Below are 17903 nucleotides of genomic sequence, written 5' to 3'. Positions count from 1 at the left end.
TTACAGGGTCAGACTCTAGAGATTTCCCTTTTTTTGGAGGGTGGGGGTTTTGGGAGGTGAGTGGGTCCGAGAAGCACAGTCAGCTGCATCTTTGAACATTGTGTAATGAGTTATGGTGATCTTGCTTGCACTGTTACTGGGTCTTTCATTTGTTTGTTTCTTAAATGATCTTCTGTGCCATTCCCATACTTGACTTGCTGCCACCTCATGATCTGGAAGTAACAGCTGTGGATGAGCAGTCAACATGCAGTGGTGGCATTTCCCAGTTCTGTTTAGTGCTGACTACACTTATTCTTCACAGTCATGCTTTGCACAGCTCTAACTGGTGTTTTGTGTAGGCAAAACAGACGTACAATTGATTTCTCCCTCCCCCCTGAGTTTTCTTCATACTTTTGCATAAGTAATGAATAGAAATGTCTTAAGTTACTGCATTTTGTTACTGTCTTCAGTGTGTGTTCTGTTGTGAATCTAGTTGTATATCATTCAGATGGCAGCTGATTCCTTTAACTTCCAACCTCAGTGAACAGGCACCTACAGAAACAATGTTTTGAAGTGTAAATGCATATGTATTCATGTATGATGTTATAAGACAAGATTTGTGTATTTACTTTCCTTACAGTTTGGCTGTAGCTGCAATCCCTGAAGGACTCCCAATTGTGGTAACAGTGACACTGGCTCTTGGTGTGATGAGAATGGTGAAGAAAAGGGCTATTGTAAAAAAACTGCCTATTGTTGAAACTTTAGGTATGACTAGACTAACATATAAATAGTGTTTTGATACAAATGTTGGGAAATTAACACAAATATTGATGACTAATAGTTAAAATAAAGCAGGTATTCTTATTTGCTGGTAACGTGACATTATCTTTAAAATGTTTCTAAATGTAATGCATTTTACACAGTTAGAATGTTAGAATTCAGGTTTATGTTTTTGTGGGCCCTTTAACTATGTTTTTCATAGTTAACTGAAATAAACAGTCTGTCAGTTAATAATGTGCCACAGTAGCAGTATTCTAAACAGGCTGAGTGATTGGATGTATGGAATACTCTTTATACTTGTTTGTTGCAAGACGTTCTTGTTAAATGTGTAAAATGTTTTTTTTAAAGTAAATTTTTGGTGTAAATTTAGGAGTGATAGTGACAGTTGAAAACAAATCCAGATATTAATATTATAAAAAGCTTTTTAATCATAATGCACCTTCAGGGTGTTATGCTGCTCGTATTAAAACTTCAAAAACGTTAAGGCTTAAAAACATTCTGTATGCATTGCAGTCATAAAATGTAAAACACAAGGCATGGGAAAAAAAAGTAGAAATTCTAAGTTAAACGATTCTGCTGCATTTGAATTTCTTTTGGCATTTGAAGTTTGGAAATATTTTTTCCAGTGCCTCTAGCAGAGATTCATTAGTTTTGCAAGGTTTCTCATTGCTTTTGCAATTTCACCTATTGTGTCCAGAAACATCAAGATACTGCAACACTCCTAAAATACCCTTTTCCTGAGTTAAAAAGGCATATACAATTTTCACATTTCTGTAATCTCTTTGATCTTACTGAAATTTGCAGGTTTAGTAGTCAGTCACAGTTGTGTGACGAAAACGTGGCTAGTGTTAGATGTTGCACTTTTTGATAAAGAAGAATGGCTGCTGTAAAGCAGGCTCTTAGCTTTCCTCCTCACCAGGAGTTACAATTTGAGGTTTCAGTAATGTACTTTGAGATAGAGTGGAATAAGGTGAAGGAGAGGTAGTGAATGGAAGTATTTCAGGTAAGTTGTGAATTTGGATTTTAATTACTTTTTTTGATTTATTGGATAAACTTGAGAAGAACCTTGTACAGTTATTTGTTAATAATTTAAAATTGGCTGTCTTTGTTAAATCTTGTTTTCTTTTGGGGTTTTTTTGACAGCTGCACTATTTCTAGAAATTTTCCCTGTCTAGAATACTTTGTTCTTCCTAGTTACATTGTTCTAAACAAGCATTGTCTTATAAATGTTAATGGGTTATTTCAGGTTGTTGCAACGTAATTTGTTCAGATAAAACTGGAACTCTGACAAAGAACGAAATGACTGTTACTCATATTTTTACATCAGATGGGCAGCATGCTGAGGTATGTAGTGAGACTCTTAGACTCTAGTTTTCCTTTCCACTTGTGTGTATGAGCTGAAACATGCTTGAGCCCACTGCAGGTGAAACATCAGTTAAGAAAGCATAAATTTATTGCACCAAACTCCTGTTCCTCAACTTCCAGCTAATTTGTTCTTCATTTAGTATTGCAGCCTTTGAGCTGTGTTATCCAAGCCCTCTCTAGGTACAGAAGAATTTTTTTGTGTATTATGTTAAGATCTTGAATCTCCTGCTGGTTGTAGGTCACAATAAGACAGATGCAGAGATATGGTACAAAGACAAGTTGAGAGATTGTGTTTCTCTTCATTACAGAAAGTTGAGGCTATTTTGCTGTTGCAGGTGCATAAAAACTTTTCATGTTACAAACATTTAAAATAGGGATATCCACCTTTTGACTGAAAGGCAATTTATTTTGTGAACCTTCATACTTAGTGCATACTGTCATTCTTGCTTTTTCATGATGGATGAAGTTGGAAGTAGGAGCAGGAGATGAAACATCAAACAGTGGTGGTTGAGGTTAGGGAGTTGTTGCAAGGACTGAAGTAAATGATCAAAAGCAGCAGAAATGGAAAAGCAGCAAGGTGTGGAGCTACATCTGGTTTTATGGGACTGTTTTAAAAAAAAGTTCTTAAGTTCTGGAACTCTTCTTGACCAGAGCTTTTTTCCCCACAATACAGTTAAGAGGGTCTTGTCATTGTCTTCTGTAGGCATAAATACTGACACTTTTTCTTATTCTTTCCTGTCATTTACTGATGTTTGCTTATATATCTTGTTATTTATTTTTCTATTATTAGATATCTATAGGAATACTATAATTGCTTTTTCTTTAGTACTAGCACAGTTTGTTTACATCTGGGTCAAATCAGCTGCTCCTTCCTAAAATGAAAGAGAACTTGAAATGACTGTAAAATGTCTTGGCTGTTAGTGCTGTAGACATGGAGACTTTTTTAGGATCCTGATGGGATGCCTGGCTTATGTTCTCAAACAGGGGTCCTCAAACTATGGCCCGCGGGCCGGATACGGGCCCCCCAGGGTCCTCAATCTGGCCCCCCAGTATTTACAGACCCCCCCGCCGGGGGTTGCGGGGGGGAAACCAAGCAGCCACAGATGACTGCCTGCCACTTCATCCGCGCGCCGGCCCCCTGGTTAAAAAGTTTGAGGACCCGTGCGCTAAAAATACAGTTCTAGCTCTCCGAGACCTGAGAGGCTGTTCCATTATGTTGCTGTTGTGGTTTGTTTTTTTTTTTCTTACTGGGTGAAAGTAGGACTCTCCTCTGCTTCCATTCCCCTGCAGGGGGTATGCATTATTAACCAGGATGAAGATGAATAGGAGGAAAAAATGAAAAAGCAAGAGAAATAAGAAAGATAGAAAGTTTGCCTAATACTTTAAGGAAACAACATATATTGCATTTATTTATGCTAAGAAATAAAATTGCTACTTTAAAAAAAATTAGTCTCTAATATATTTCATCGAACTCACTTGCCTTCAGTTTTTATTTCTTAATCTAGTATCTGCTACATTACAAGCTGAGTAGGAGAATCCATTAGCACTGGATAAAGTCAATCATTGTGGGTGGCGTTTTAAAAATTTTTCTATAGTTTATAGTAAAAAGCTGAGATTAAAACCGTTTGTGAACCTGGTGAATATCACATTGCATATTACCTTTTGGCTGTATGTCTTTCAGGTTACTGGAGTAGGTTATAACAGGTTTGGAGAAGTGATGCTTGATGGTGAAGTTATTCATGGTTACAACAACCCATCCATTAGCAAAATTGTTGAGGTAAGATCTTGGCACAGAGAGGTAAATTTTAATTGATGATGTAACTCAAGAACTTTGTATGGCATTTACTCTATTCTGTTTCCTCCCCTTCTCTTCCTTATCTTCTAGGCTGGTTGTGTGTGCAATGATGCTCTAATTAGAAACAACACATTAATGGGGAAGCCAACAGAAGGGGCTTTAATTGCACTTGCTATGAAGGTGCGTACTTGATGGTGCTTTTTTGAATCAGGTGACAGATGGGAAGTGTGTAGAAATAAGGTGTGGGTTTGGTCATCCCATCCCCATGTTGCGCTGCCCCCCTGCCATTTTCTTCTCCTTTGAGTCTCCTGGATTTGTGTTGCAACTGCTTATCTCCTAAGTTTCTTACTTGTTGGAACTCTTCGGGCATTCTAAAAGATGAGAGAAAATCGCTTAGAACTTAGGTGAATTATTTACTTTCAACTTTTTGCACTTAGTGCTGTCTCCGTACCTGCCACAGCTAATTCACCTGTTGAACTTTCCCAGTTCTCATCAGAAGCAGTAAGAAGTTAACTGATGTAGTGGTGACTGTAGTATTTGTAGGGCCCTTTAAGTGCAGGGTACAGTTAGTTTGGATTGTGGTCACTGTGATTAAATGTTTTGGGTTTTTTTTTTTTAATAATGCTGTGATATACCCATTACAGCTACTAAGAAATGTGGCAAGCTATCTTGGCACTTAATTTTTTTTTTTAATTTCTTTCTGTGACAGTGAATAAACTCAAACTTTGAGAGATTAATGCTTTACAGTCTGTCTTTCCCTGTGTAGCTGAGGCCTGAGGTGTATCGATATTCTTTCTGAGACTCATTCCAAGTCCCCAGTCTTTGACTGGAGAGGATCAGAGTGGTGTTATTTTGGCAAGAGCCCGTAGAAACTGAGAACAACAGGAGTGTCTCACATCTGTTGCTGGCAAGGGAGGTAGTGAAGGAGTTGTGAAGTACAGTGTAAGTACTAGGAATGGCTTACAGCAGGCTGCTGCTTCTGCATCTTCTTTAGTTGGCACCTTCTCTTGGACTTAGTTAAGTGTAGAGCATGGAATGCTGTGAGTTGCATCAGGGGTGGGGAGATAACAGCATTTGAAATTAAATGCATTTTGTTTGGAGTCTTTGTGGTTAGTTTCAGATTAAATATTTGGGTGATTCTGATCACTAAAAGTAATTTCAGGTTGGATCATTCAAACTTAAAATCAGTGATTTGCCTTCCTCATACTTTGCCACAGTCTTGTGTTAGAATTTTGTAGGCCCTTCTAGCAGAGAAATTGTACAGAAGATACTGGGGGGAAAAAAATAATGCTCTGAGGTGATAGACGTACTTTGTCAAACCAACATTGTCAGCCATTGCAAGATTTGTTTGTGAATGGTCATAATCTACAAAGGATTTCAAGATCTTTGGATCAAAGATAGTATATAGTGTTAAATGGTCTGACTTCAGATGAGGCCTGAAAGAAACTTCTAGGATTTTTCAGTGCTAGTTTGTCTAAACTGGAACAGCGTGCTCAAAAGCAACTTTGGAGATGAAACTGTTTTTTAACTAAATAATGATTATCTGAAATGTCTCAACAAGTCAATAAATTGCATACCTGTTTGAAAAGAAAAGGTCTTGACATTGTGGTAGTACTTCTGGTTTATACAGATGGGTTTAGATGGACTCCAGGAAGACTACATAAGGAAGGCTGAATATCCCTTCAGTTCGGAACAAAAATGGATGGCAGTTAAATGTGTTCACAGAACACAGCAGGTAAACTTCAGTTACTTCTTGCATTGTGCACTGGCTCTGTGGAATGGTTATCTGTCTTGTTTAATATCCTAGTTTTTTACTTCAGAAGTTATGGCAGGGTGGTGGTAGTGCATAGTCCTGGGAATATGGTTTGATAAGAGACACAATTGTAGTTTCAAGCTCTGAAGTGGAGGTTGAGAATTACAAGAAAGTCTTTGTGTAAAAGGCATACGGGGATATTATTTTAAATGTTTTGATACATGAGACTTTTAATGTGTACCTAGATGTTTTTTTTCTTCCTTCTCTTCCCCCCTCAAATATCTAAAGCAATTCTGCTAATCTGCTGCTGTTTCAGTGCTACATAGTTACATAATTAATTAAGAGCAAGATGTGTTGATGTTTGATTATGAAATACCTTTTGTTTGAAAACACAGGTTTTCTGGTTTTGATGCAGACTTTATTGATGTCAGCAGTGTCCTGGATTATCTATAGAAACCATTCTTTAACCTCTTCTTCTGTCTTCTGGGGCTTTCACATACATATTTGCATTTGTATCTAATTTAGACTAATCCAAATGTTTTTGTTACAATAACTGAGACATCATCATTGCCAGTCTGGTAACTGAAGCCTTCTAGATAAGGGCTGTTGTTACATGTACAGTCTTGGACTTACGAAAGACTTCAAAGTACTTCTGACCAAAAAAAGGCTTGCTGACAGGGTTCAAGTATCACAGTGAAATCTTTGCCTTGGAAACAAAGCATTTGGCTCCTTTTATCTGTATGGATAGTATGTTTCTATTTTCCTTGTAACTGCTATATAATTTTCATCCATGTAAGGATTTACTGTGTGTGTGGTTTGGGATCAGCTTTTCAAAAGATTGTTGAAAAACTGGTAACAGTTTTAAAGGGAGCATAGGTTATATGAAGGCTAAGAAATGTAGCAGATTTAGAAACTTAGACCTCTGTCAGTTCAGCCTATCAGCAAGATTAAGGTAATGATTACTGTGCATAAATACCTTCAGAGGGATAAAACGGCTCTATTTAAAGAGCTTTTTAGCTCAACAGGACAGAAGATGAGAATCAGTGATTGGATATTGACCTAAGGCAGCAATTCTTGATGGAAAAAGGGGGAAGGGAAGATATGAGTTGATTTAGCATTGGAGTTAAGTGTTCCAGGTAGGTGGTGGATTCTCAGTCCATTGAAACTCTCAAGGCTAGATGACTATCTGGAAAATATTATAGGAGTTAGGCATGGTAAAAGGATGCAGGTGATCTTTTTATGACCTGTGCAGCTGGTCAAATGGTGAACTAAAGGTCCTTCAGGTCTAATGTTCTGTGTAGGTTTGATTTCTGGCTTCTGCACAGCCTCTTCAATATGTAAACTGTGACCTGCAGCATCTAATGTGTATGGTGAAGTGAGATATCAATTATTAGCTTGGCTTTTTAACATTACCACTTTTGAACATGCACTGTATAGAGATACTCAACATTGAACATGCACTGTATAGAGATACTCAACAGATTTTTAGGATTGGAAGTGTAACTTGGATTTACATTATGTTCTGAAGACTTCATAGACAAGTATAGATATGCCATGCTTACATGTGCATGTCTATGTACTTGTGTGTGTATATTTATATATACATACATACACACGTTGTGTGCACATGATTTTTTTTCCTTATAGGACAAACCTGAAGTTTGCTTTATGAAGGGTGCTTACGAACAAGTCATTAGGTACTGTACATCATATAACTGTAAGGGGCAGACCCTACCTCTTGTTCAGCAACAGAGAGAGCAGTATCAACAAGAGAAGACATCTATGGGCTCTGCAGGACTTAGGGGTAAGGATGTTTCAGTGTCTCAGAATAACCTTTTTTTTTTTAAAAAAAAAAAAGGCACTGCTTATTTAAAAGAAACAGAAACAACCAAAACTACTAGAAATTTTCTTATTGTTCAGTAAGGGCCACAGGTTTGCTTAGTTCAAAATGAGGGAGTGGAAAAACACGTGCTGTTGCCTAAGGCCTGTATAGTAACATGATTAAATTGCAAAGGGTGAGAAAAGGCCCTTGCTGGTTCCTGTCATCTCTTACCTGTGACCATAACTGAACAGTACATTGCTACCTAATAGCTTCCGTATCTCATAGATGTCTGTGGATTTTTTACAAAGTAAATATACTTTTTTTTTCTATTACTTTGGCTTCCAGCACCTGTCTGAGTTAGGCTAGCACAACTGATTATAGGTCAGAAGATGCCATTAGAATTACCTTTCGTGTTAAAAAGCTGTGTAGATTTTAAAACATAACTGAAAGAATTTTTCACAACATGACTGATAGGTGTTGGGAGGCAAGCATTATATGTGGCTGGCTTTGAGCTCTGTAAAGAGACCTCTAGGCTCTTGAGTAATTTCCATAGCTTTTTAATTTTTATATTTTTGTAAGGTATGGGTACTCTGTGGCTCAGGAAATTCCTAGGATGCAAATTTCTAGAAACTGAGAGGATATGCTAAGAGTGGTATCTCTTTGTGCAGTTTTGTTTGGACAGTCATTTTTTGTCTGCTTCAGACCACTGTCAAAAAAATCTAGGGTATTTTTTTAAAACAAGTGGATTTGCTTTTCCCTTACAACTCTAATGTCACTTAAATATATTTGAATTAAATATCCTACTGTAAAAGACATTCCAGAAAATATTCATCATGTACTAAATGAAATCTGCTTCTCTAAAAGAAAAAAAAAAAACAAAGCAGAAAATAACCATATTAACTGATCCTCCCTTTCATAGTTTTGCATAAAAGACTGCGCATGTACAGAGAAACCACAAAGCTAGATGCTGTTTCTTCCACACAGTGAAAGTATAAACACTTTAATCTGAGAATAAGCAGGAAAGTTGTCTTTAAAACCTGAAGTATGTATATTTGGTAAGAAGACTACTCTTTACAAGAAAGGAATATACCCAAGTAGGCCATTCTGAATACAGACGATAATAGGCATTGCTACCAAGGTTTAAAAAAGAAAAATGGCGATTCCCGCCCTCTGCTTTATGCTGGCCTACTATTTTAAAACGGTTGTTTTAAATGCTGATGTAAATGTTAATTTCAAATCTTAACCTTCTTTTTTCTTTGTCTCCTAAAAGTTCTGGCCTTAGCTTCTGGTCCTGAATTAGGACAACTGACTTTTTTGGGGCTTGTGGGAATAATTGATCCTCCACGGACTGGTGTAAAAGAAGCTGTTACTACACTTATCACATCAGGTGTTGCAATAAAAATGATTACTGGAGATTCACAGGAGACTGCAGTTGCCATTGGTAGGAATAGTCCACCTGTCACATTTCACTTGTTTTCTGTTTTGGCAGTGCCTAGCTAATTGTTGTAAAGCATAGGTATTAAGTCTTCAACATTTGTGAGTTCTGTGTATTAGGTTAACATATGGTACAGTGGAATTAGGAGGAAAAAAACCCACAAAACCCCAGCACCCTAACCTGAAGTGATCCTTTGATTTCAGCCTGAACTGTAGTGTTTCTAATTTGGTTAATGTATGACTTTTGCTACCTGAAACCATGCATTTTTGTACTGTATTTTGTTAAAACATGCTTGATTTCTGATTCTTGTTATTACATCCCCCACTAATCTCCCTACCGTCAGCTTTCAGACGCCCATCTTGGAGAAACAGTGAGAAACTAAAATAGTCAGCGATAATGAGTATTTAGGATGTATTGCACTTTTGAAGCTTAAGTACAATTAATAAATATTCAAACAAACTACTACTTTAATGTATTATATTGTAAAAAGTAAAAGTACTTTAACCAGAATATTATTTTTTTATATACAGGATGATGAACAAATTGTTGAATGTGCACATGAAAAGTATATTCTCAGATTAGCAGTGCTGTCAGAGGATTTTTTTCACCCTTTCCTCCCCCATGTCATTTTTCATTTTCTGTTTTGTTATTTTTGAACTGTGAATTCTTTAGAGATAACTTAGCTCTTGTGTTTATATGATACCTGGCATAATGAATTGCAGATTTTTTTAGTCCTAAAATTTGTAAGGGAAGAAATATCAGATTAGAATATACTTTGTAGCATGTGTTACTCAAGGGTTCAGATAAATTCCCTTCAGTATACTTAATTAGTAAGGTGTTAAGATGTTCTGTTCCAGGCATTTAAAATCTGAAATGCCGCAGAAAATAGTAGGTTTAAAAAAATAAAACTGGGTACTTAATGTTTTAAAAGGGTAAATTATTACAATGCCTTTTTTATTACTTATTTCCAGCAAGTCGACTGGGATTGTATTCAAAAAATTCACAGGCGATCTCTGGAGAAGAAATAGATGATTTGGATATTCAGCAGCTTTCTCAAATAACGCCAAAGGTTTGTTTTGATATACTACTTACTAAAATGCAATAAAGGACATATTTTATATTGAGAAATACTTTTGTCTGTGGAAAGCTAAACTAACTTCCGAGATGCAAATAATGTGGTTCTAATAGAAATGATAACAGTACATTACTAGAGGCTTTTAGTACAGAAACTGTCCCAGATCAAACAAGTATCTTTGTTTGACATAAAACCGTACTGAAATATATTTCTCTCAACTCACAAGTTTATCTTTTTTAGTGAGCTTGTTTTTCTCTCTCTTAATGATTTGATTTGTTTTTACCTTTCAATGCCTGTATTGGAACTTTCATTTTGCCACTTCTCACTTTGAGTGACATCACCTTTTTGTCTTTTTGTAGTGTTAGACCGTTTTACTTTTTGAAGTAGCTCAGCTCATATATGTGTAACTTTAAAGTTATGTTCAGACAGTCCATCCTTTTGTAATTCATAAAAGGAGCTGTCTGTATCTTTAATGATTCTTAATTCTTAATCAAGTCATTGGTTGTGAATTTTGAAAGGGTCTATTTATTAAGCTACTGTTTAATAATTTTTAATTATTAAAAGCTAAAGGTATTAGCCAGTGTCAGTTTAAATGTGAAGGCATAATCAAATGCAGTTCAGGTTCAGCCTTGGCTATGTTGCAAAATTTATGCATGAAAATGGTGCCCTGTTTGCAAAAGACTGCAAAATTAGACTGCAGCATACTTGAGTCTGATGTAAGCAAGACAAAAGCCAGTATTTACAGTCAAGAAATGTGCATGACAGCTTTGTCTCTTTCCTTGGTGAGTCACACAAACTTCGAAAAAAAGAATTGTGTGGCAAATAGTAATTTTTGGTTTATTTGGTAATACTTGCTCTTAAGGGCTGTCTACTTTAAGTAGCTGAAATAGCTACACATTTACTTTGTGCATGTTTGACCTGAGACCCAATTAATTTTCTAGGCATTTATTTAAAATCTTACTAGGAATTAATTAAAATCAACCAGTAATATTGATATCTGTGTACAGTCTAAAGTGGCTGTTGAGAAGTCCAACTTCTTATCCAGTTTCTTAAAAAGGAAAAATACATGTGCGTGCTAACAGTAAGGTTATGGAAAACTAAATTCCACGTGCTGAAATTTAAATTTACAGAGAAGACTAGAGACAAAAAAAATCTGAAAATTAATATAATCTTCTAAGATGAAATCTATATTAATTAGCTTTAAAAATTCGATCTGTTAATAATATGCTATGTAAAGTAGTAAAATTGAAACGTCCTGAGTAGCTTGGCACTAGTGCTGATAAGAGACAAGGACATTAACTGTAGTCAGCATGATGATTGCCTGCATGAATTTAGTCAGGAAGGCCAGCAGCAACCCATTCTATCTACCTCAGTTGCTCCATGATTTCAGAAGTTTTTAAAATTATATACTGTATCTTGAAATAAGTAGTACCAACTTTGTTTACCAGAGCACACTTTGAATCTTTTCTGGAATTAATGATTTCACTCTATTAAAAACGCAGCTTACTGGTGCTTCAACTTTAGAGCTAACGAGTACAGTTGACCTTTGATAGTATTTTTTTATCCTCTGGCTTTATAGAATCCAGTGTGATTCTTTTATTTTGTCACATTTTCACTAATTCTTCATTGTGCTTTTAACAGGTTGCAGTGTTTTACAGAGCCAGTCCCCGACATAAATTAAAAATTATAAAGGTATGTCTTACTAGAGGCTGGAATACTGGATACTGTTTGTGGTGCCTTTACTTAAATTATAACATGCTGCAGTGTATCGATATGAAATCGGAAATGCATTTGATTTGAAAGTGAAATGCATGTGAAAAAAATTGCCTAGAAAAATGCATAGTGCCCACAAGGGAAAGGCAGCTGCTGGTAGGCAGCGTCATGCTTTATATAGGGAGGTGGGGACTGATTGAGGTTTTGTCATGTAGCAGTTGAATTGACTAGGAACATGAAAGAACCATATTCTGATACTTCTTAGAACAAGATAAAAGGGCATGGATTTGAAGCCATGTCTGAGGTAATGCTTCTATTCAGAAGGTAGTGAAGAGGGACCTACTCAACGTAACAATCGGAAGAACTGGAAAAGCAACATTAAGCAGAAGGAAGTCAAATGTTAAGACAGTTGGAATGTATCAAGAATTTTAAGAGGGTGGTAATGTTAAAATGCAAGTACAATATAATCTTTCTGTCTAGAGGTTTTTTACTTTCTCTTAAAGGCAGATCTTACGTACCCTAGCTTTACAGTTTGGGCTCTTTGAATATGTGAACTGATGTTTAATCTAATATCTTGTATAAAAATTAATTGATATACAAACAGCTGCTGCTTTTCTTTTAAGGAAGTTACAGTGGAATTGTAAGAAATTGGAGGGGTGGGGGTGGTGACCAATGACGCCAACCTTGTATCTAGAATAACTTTATAGGATGGATTATTTCAATCCCTGATATAAATTGATTTCCCTTTCTTTAGTCCCTGCAAAATAACGGTGCAGTAGTAGCTATGACGGGAGATGGAGTGAATGATGCTGTTGCTCTGAAGGCTGCAGATATTGGTGTAGCAATGGGACAAACCGGAACAGATGTTTGTAAAGAGGCAGCAGATATGATCCTTGTGGATGATGATTTTCAGACAATAATGTAGGTGGCATTTATGTACATAACTTGTGCTATATAGTTTTAATGAAATGTGGTCTGAGTTAAAAACAAAAGGAATTCCCCAAACTTGTAAGTGTAGCAGCTGTGAATGAGTTCTCCACTAAATCAGGAGATTAATCTTTATGGTGATTACACGTATTATCCTTTTAAAGATCTGGGAGTATAATAGTATGAGGAGCAGCTAAGCATTTCTGTCTTTTTATGTATCTTAATAATATAAGAATGTATCTACATATTTAGAAGTTTTGCTACTTTGGTCTTGTACATAGATCAGATATAAGTAACAAAGGAGGTTATACATGTGTGTGCTATAAAAGCTAACCTGTATTTCTGCTTCTCCATGTAGAATTATGGTAGTAGCATATTTGGAAATGTAACTGAGGTGGAATTGTGAGTCTGTTAGCTGTCAGTAGGATTCATCTTAATTTAATTTCTTACTTTGGAAGCATGAATCACATGTAAGAACAAGAGACCACATTCCTCTCTACTTAAAAATTTTACAGTGCTGCGTTTTCAAGTCTCTATGTGGTAGTGTTTCAGAAAAGGAAAGGAATATAAGCTATTAAAGTATCACAGGTGAAAATAAATTACCAACTTCTGGTAACCAGCTGTTCACTATTTTGTTTGGTTGACTTCAAAGAGAGCAGAGCTAAACTTACCTCATTTTGAATTTAATCCATCTGACTTTTGAAGGTAGCGGTTGTTGGCAGAGCTGAACTGCTGCCTAGTGAGATAGGCTTCATTTCAAAATTATACATCAATCTCAGAACACTTCGGTTTGTCTGAAAGTATGATGCTTAACCCTTGGGAAGAAGTGAAATGCAGAAGTACAGTGTAAGAAAATCTACGTAGGCAGCAGTATGCCAACAGAAGATCTCTTACTTAAAACTTTCCATACTAATTCATCCAACAGTCATGTGCTGTTGTGCAAAAACAAAGGGAATAATTAAGCTATTCAAAAGAGTACATAGGATGGACATCTATGGTAAGTACTTCAGCTGGGCTTGATGAGGATTTTGTTGGAATGCTTTACCCAGTTTTGCTCACCTCATCAGGGAAGCTCTCAACAGGAGAGTGAAAAGTTATGAGTGCTAATGGGGGAAGAAATATGAGCTTCCACAGTTCTACATCCTTCTTCCAACCCCTTGTAACTTTTAGGACAAAAAATTCAAAAGAAATGCTGATTAAATTGTTATTCTTGGCTACTGGGAGAATGGAAGGAAGAAACCTGTTTTATTTGCAGCAGAGTAGACTTGATTTAGCTATTTAGATAAAGATTTTTAGATAAAGTAGACTTTAGCACTACCATAGTCATGATAATGTGATAGGCAAGTTGAAACACATGCTGGAGGTTGAGAAGATGGTCTATCATTCTGGTGTAGTAAACATACATGGTCTTCTAAAGTCATACTGTATTTCTATGGTTTTGTAAAAGTGTGTGGGTGTGGGTTTATTTTAATTATCTAACTTGAATTGAAAGGCCTCATCAGGGATGATGGTGAATCTTGGACAAGGAGGAGATTTTACTATTGATACCTCATTTTGAAAGTTAAGCAGCTGGAAAAATAACTTGTCATTAATCTCTTAGTGAAGTTGAAAAACTGACTGCTAAAGTTACAAGAACCTCAATTCAATTTGTTCTTGATGTTTGTATTGCTGCTTAAAGGATTTGTTTAAATTAATTAAAACAAATAAAATTTATTTTTTTTGGCAGTAGTCTCGTTAGTCTAGTGATGTACTCTTTGTTTTTAATTGCAGGTCTGCAATTGAAGAGGGTAAAGGAATTTATAATAACATAAAAAATTTTGTTAGATTTCAACTGAGCACGTAAGTTTTTGAAAATTTAGCAATATCAGAAGGTTATAACTACATTATGAATTAAAGCATCATGAAGTAGATGCTGCATAAATTAATGTGAACATCGTAAATTTTGCATAGGATGCTGATATGCTATGCTTTTGAACATTCAGTAATTTGTATTTGGTGGCTTGTTTCATTTTTAAAGAACCAGAAAATAGTGCAATAAACAGACATCTAACTTTGTCACAGTTCTTCCTGTTAAGATGTGAAAAGTCAGTAACTGAGAGGATGGAGCATAGCTACCTTTGGGTCCTTGTTTAAAGGAGAAAGAAGTTAGTAGTCATTCCCTCCTTAACCAGAACATGTACATCAAATAGAAGAAACCAGGGAAATGGGAGGTTAGTTTCTCTGTAATCCATGTACTTGCTTGTGGAGTGAGATAGCTCTGAGAAGCTGAATTACTTTTCTTGCATATAAGGATTCCTGTGCTAACTGTTTCTTGTCTTACGTACATGATGACAAGAGTTCAGATTTTTGCTGAATGAGTTACCTTTTTTTTTCTGTTCACCTTTGTCGGGAGAGCATAATCGTGTTCAGTAGAGCGCGAAACTTGGAATTACTCTAAGCCTTGCTCTCTTCTAGTTGGTTATGAAACCACTTAATCTTGCACTGAAAGCAATCTGTGCATACTAATTTAGAGAGGTTTCTAATACCAGGCTTGCAAACAGCTAATCTGTTTCCAGTCTTTTGCTTAGCCTTCTCATCTTGCTAATGATGAGGGGTGGCAGAAGTACTTCTAGGAAGCTTGAGTAGTACCTTGCCTTGACTGATTAGTCAAAATAGTGACAGGTGCACAGGGTGGCTGTGTTTACATCAAAGATGTAAAAGCAATTTGTTTTTCAAAACTGTAATTAGAAGTTCTGTTTCTTGCACGATGAAAGTAAGGACCCAGTTGCCTGGTGAAAAATCAATTAGGTGAAGGTAAGTGATAACCCTGAAATGTTATCTTAAAGTTTGGGAGGCTTCTAAGACACAAATTTGCTGCCTTTTTATTGCCAAAACAATGCTGGTTTAAATACGGACTGTGTCAAGATGAATAATCTAAATTCATTCATGTTCTACCTTTAAAGCTAGGCTTATGTCAGTCATGATTCACACTGTCAAAATCTGTATCTACTCTTAAGCAGTTGAAGTGTTGACTACAAAGCAGTTATCAGTGGATCTTCACAAATGTTCCATGCTGACAGTTATAAAAATGGATTCTTTCAACAGGAGTATAGCAGCACTGACTTTAATCTCACTGGCTACATTAATGAACTTTCCTAACCCTCTCAATGCCATGCAGATCTTATGGATCAATATTATTATGGATGGACCTCCAGCTCAAAGGTAAGTACTTATTTTAAATTCCAGTAGAGGTCTGTAGTCCTTCTGTTTCAGCAAGTAAAATGGTTGCTTATAAAGAAAACTTCAGTGAAATGCTTCTGAATCATCAAGAGTTTTTCTTTGAATCACAATGTTTGCATTGTAGTTCTATGCTCATTCCTTTTAGTTTGTTTTAGAATCTAATTATAATTATGGGGACAGTGTGGATACCTAAAGAGCATGGATATGCCCATGAAATTTGCATGCAGGATTCTGGCTTCCCTCTGGGTTCTTCCTCTGACCCTCTTCATTGCAAGTAGATAGTGGAGGGAAGGTGGAAAGAAATTAGCAGTAAATTCCTTAGCTAGCTTGACAATAGTAACAGAAATAGGGAATGTAACTAATACTGCAGCTTGCTTTAAAATTAACATCTGGTAATTTTAATACGGTCGGATATCATGTGTTTATGGACTCTCAAACTGCAGTATTAGAATATTGCCTGTTACTAATACATTTAACTAAGTTTACAGAAAGTGAAAATATGTGCTTATTTGCATGAAATTATTTTTGGGCTGTGGAGAGAAGATTAAAATCTTTCTTTCAACTCAGAAAATCTGGTCCTTAAGTTAGAAGCAGTGAATTATTTTTACAATGATAAAAATCTAAGATGTTGTTTTAATTGTAAGTCTTGGGGTGGAGCCTGTGGATAAAGATGTTATTCGGAAGCCTCCAAGAAATTTGAAGGACAGCATTCTGACCAAAAACCTGATTGTTAAAATACTGGTTTCATCAATAATTATCGTGTGTGGGACACTGTTCGTCTTCTGGAGAGAGGTATGACAAAAATACAAAACTTAAAGCAGTAACAAAGTAAACTTCTAATTTAAAAGAAGTCCTTTTTATACCAGCAGTTGGAATTCAGAATTTACATGAACTTAGCTGCAAGTTTTGTCCATGCTTATTAAATAATCTTCAGCTAGCAGGTTAGCAAGAAAGATTTTCAAAGTAGTTGTTGAAGTGAGGGATACAGTTTTATTCTCCAGTCTCTATTTTAAGACAGACTTTTCCAGGTCCCAAATCTACTTGGGAAACCTTGGCCCATAGAAAGTAAATGTACAAATCTTCTAGCCAGACTGTTATGAAACAGCTATTTGACTTTCTTTTCCCAATAGAGAAAAATGTTTGAACTTTTGGTAGCACATCATAGAATTCTTGGTATTGCATGTGCTTGCATAAATGCTTGTCAGGAGGCTTCATTTAATCATAGCTTGGAATTACAAATTGTTATAAGTTACAGGTACATAATGTTTGCGGTATGATTTTATTAAATTAGCTTGGGGCAAACAAGTTGCTTTTGCTTTCATTTACTAGCTAGTAGAACTTGAATTGTTGTAATAACTTTGTTTAGTTGCAGAGGATTTAAAACATGCTAAAACTATTTCATTTTCTTTTGGCAGTTAAGAGACAACGTAATAACACCTCGAGATACAACCATGACTTTCACCTGTTTTGTATTTTTTGATATGTTCAATGCTTTGAGTTCTAGATCTCAGGTAAGTGATATATATTGTCTATTTACATAGTATTTACACAATAAGCAGAATTTTCCTTGAGGGATCTTGTTGCATTCATTTCAAATGTTTTCCAGCAGATTTACTTCATATCTGCTATTAAGCTTCAAAGTTTCACATATTTACTAGGTAGGATTTTTTGAATTACAGCTAAGTATTAGTTTCCTTAATGTGTTTACACAATGCAGAGCTGGTAGTAATACTTCTGTCCTGACAGAAGCAAGGAAGTTTTTATTCAAAGCTGAAGTGCAGTGGTCCTTTGTACTGCTGTATACACTTGGTTGGGTTTTTTTCCCTGAAAACTCTTAGTTCAGCATCCTAGCCAGAATCTGAAATTTCTGGAAGGCCTTAACTTTATTTTGTAACCCTAAACCCATAATCCAAGGAAAAATTCTTAAACTGTTCTGTCTATATATTTGTTTTAAGGAAGCAAATCTTGAAATCTTGTGCTAGTTGGAGAAAAGTACATTGCTGGTATAATATTACATTTACACTAATTTGCAGTGTATTT

General features: G+C 35.9%; 1 protein-coding gene across 5 annotated transcripts in view; it reads left to right on the top strand.

The window, feature by feature from the left end:
• Positions 1-17903, top strand: part of ATP2C1 (ATPase secretory pathway Ca2+ transporting 1) — a 63764-nt gene that overhangs the window by 43771 nt on the left and 2090 nt on the right. For all 5 annotated transcript variants that reach the window (XM_037385927.1, XM_037385929.1, XM_037385925.1 and 2 more), the window contains 14 exons: positions 620-744; positions 2006-2103; positions 3806-3901; positions 4010-4099; positions 5550-5654; positions 7320-7476; positions 8765-8935; positions 9901-9998; positions 11646-11696; positions 12472-12638; positions 14415-14483; positions 15729-15845; positions 16508-16655; positions 17279-17374. In XM_037385927.1, the coding sequence (XP_037241824.1) occupies positions 620-744; positions 2006-2103; positions 3806-3901; positions 4010-4099; positions 5550-5654; positions 7320-7476; positions 8765-8935; positions 9901-9998; positions 11646-11696; positions 12472-12638; positions 14415-14483; positions 15729-15845; positions 16508-16655; positions 17279-17374 (1588 nt within the window). The remainder of the gene's footprint in view (positions 1-619; positions 745-2005; positions 2104-3805; positions 3902-4009; positions 4100-5549; positions 5655-7319; positions 7477-8764; positions 8936-9900; positions 9999-11645; positions 11697-12471; positions 12639-14414; positions 14484-15728; positions 15846-16507; positions 16656-17278; positions 17375-17903) is intronic.

Source organism: Falco rusticolus, chromosome 4, assembly GCF_015220075.1.
Source record: "Falco rusticolus isolate bFalRus1 chromosome 4, bFalRus1.pri, whole genome shotgun sequence".
Taxonomy (NCBI): domain Eukaryota; kingdom Metazoa; phylum Chordata; class Aves; order Falconiformes; family Falconidae; genus Falco; species Falco rusticolus.
Note: the sequence above shows the minus strand (reverse complement) of the source record. Positions and strands in the feature narration are given on the sequence as shown.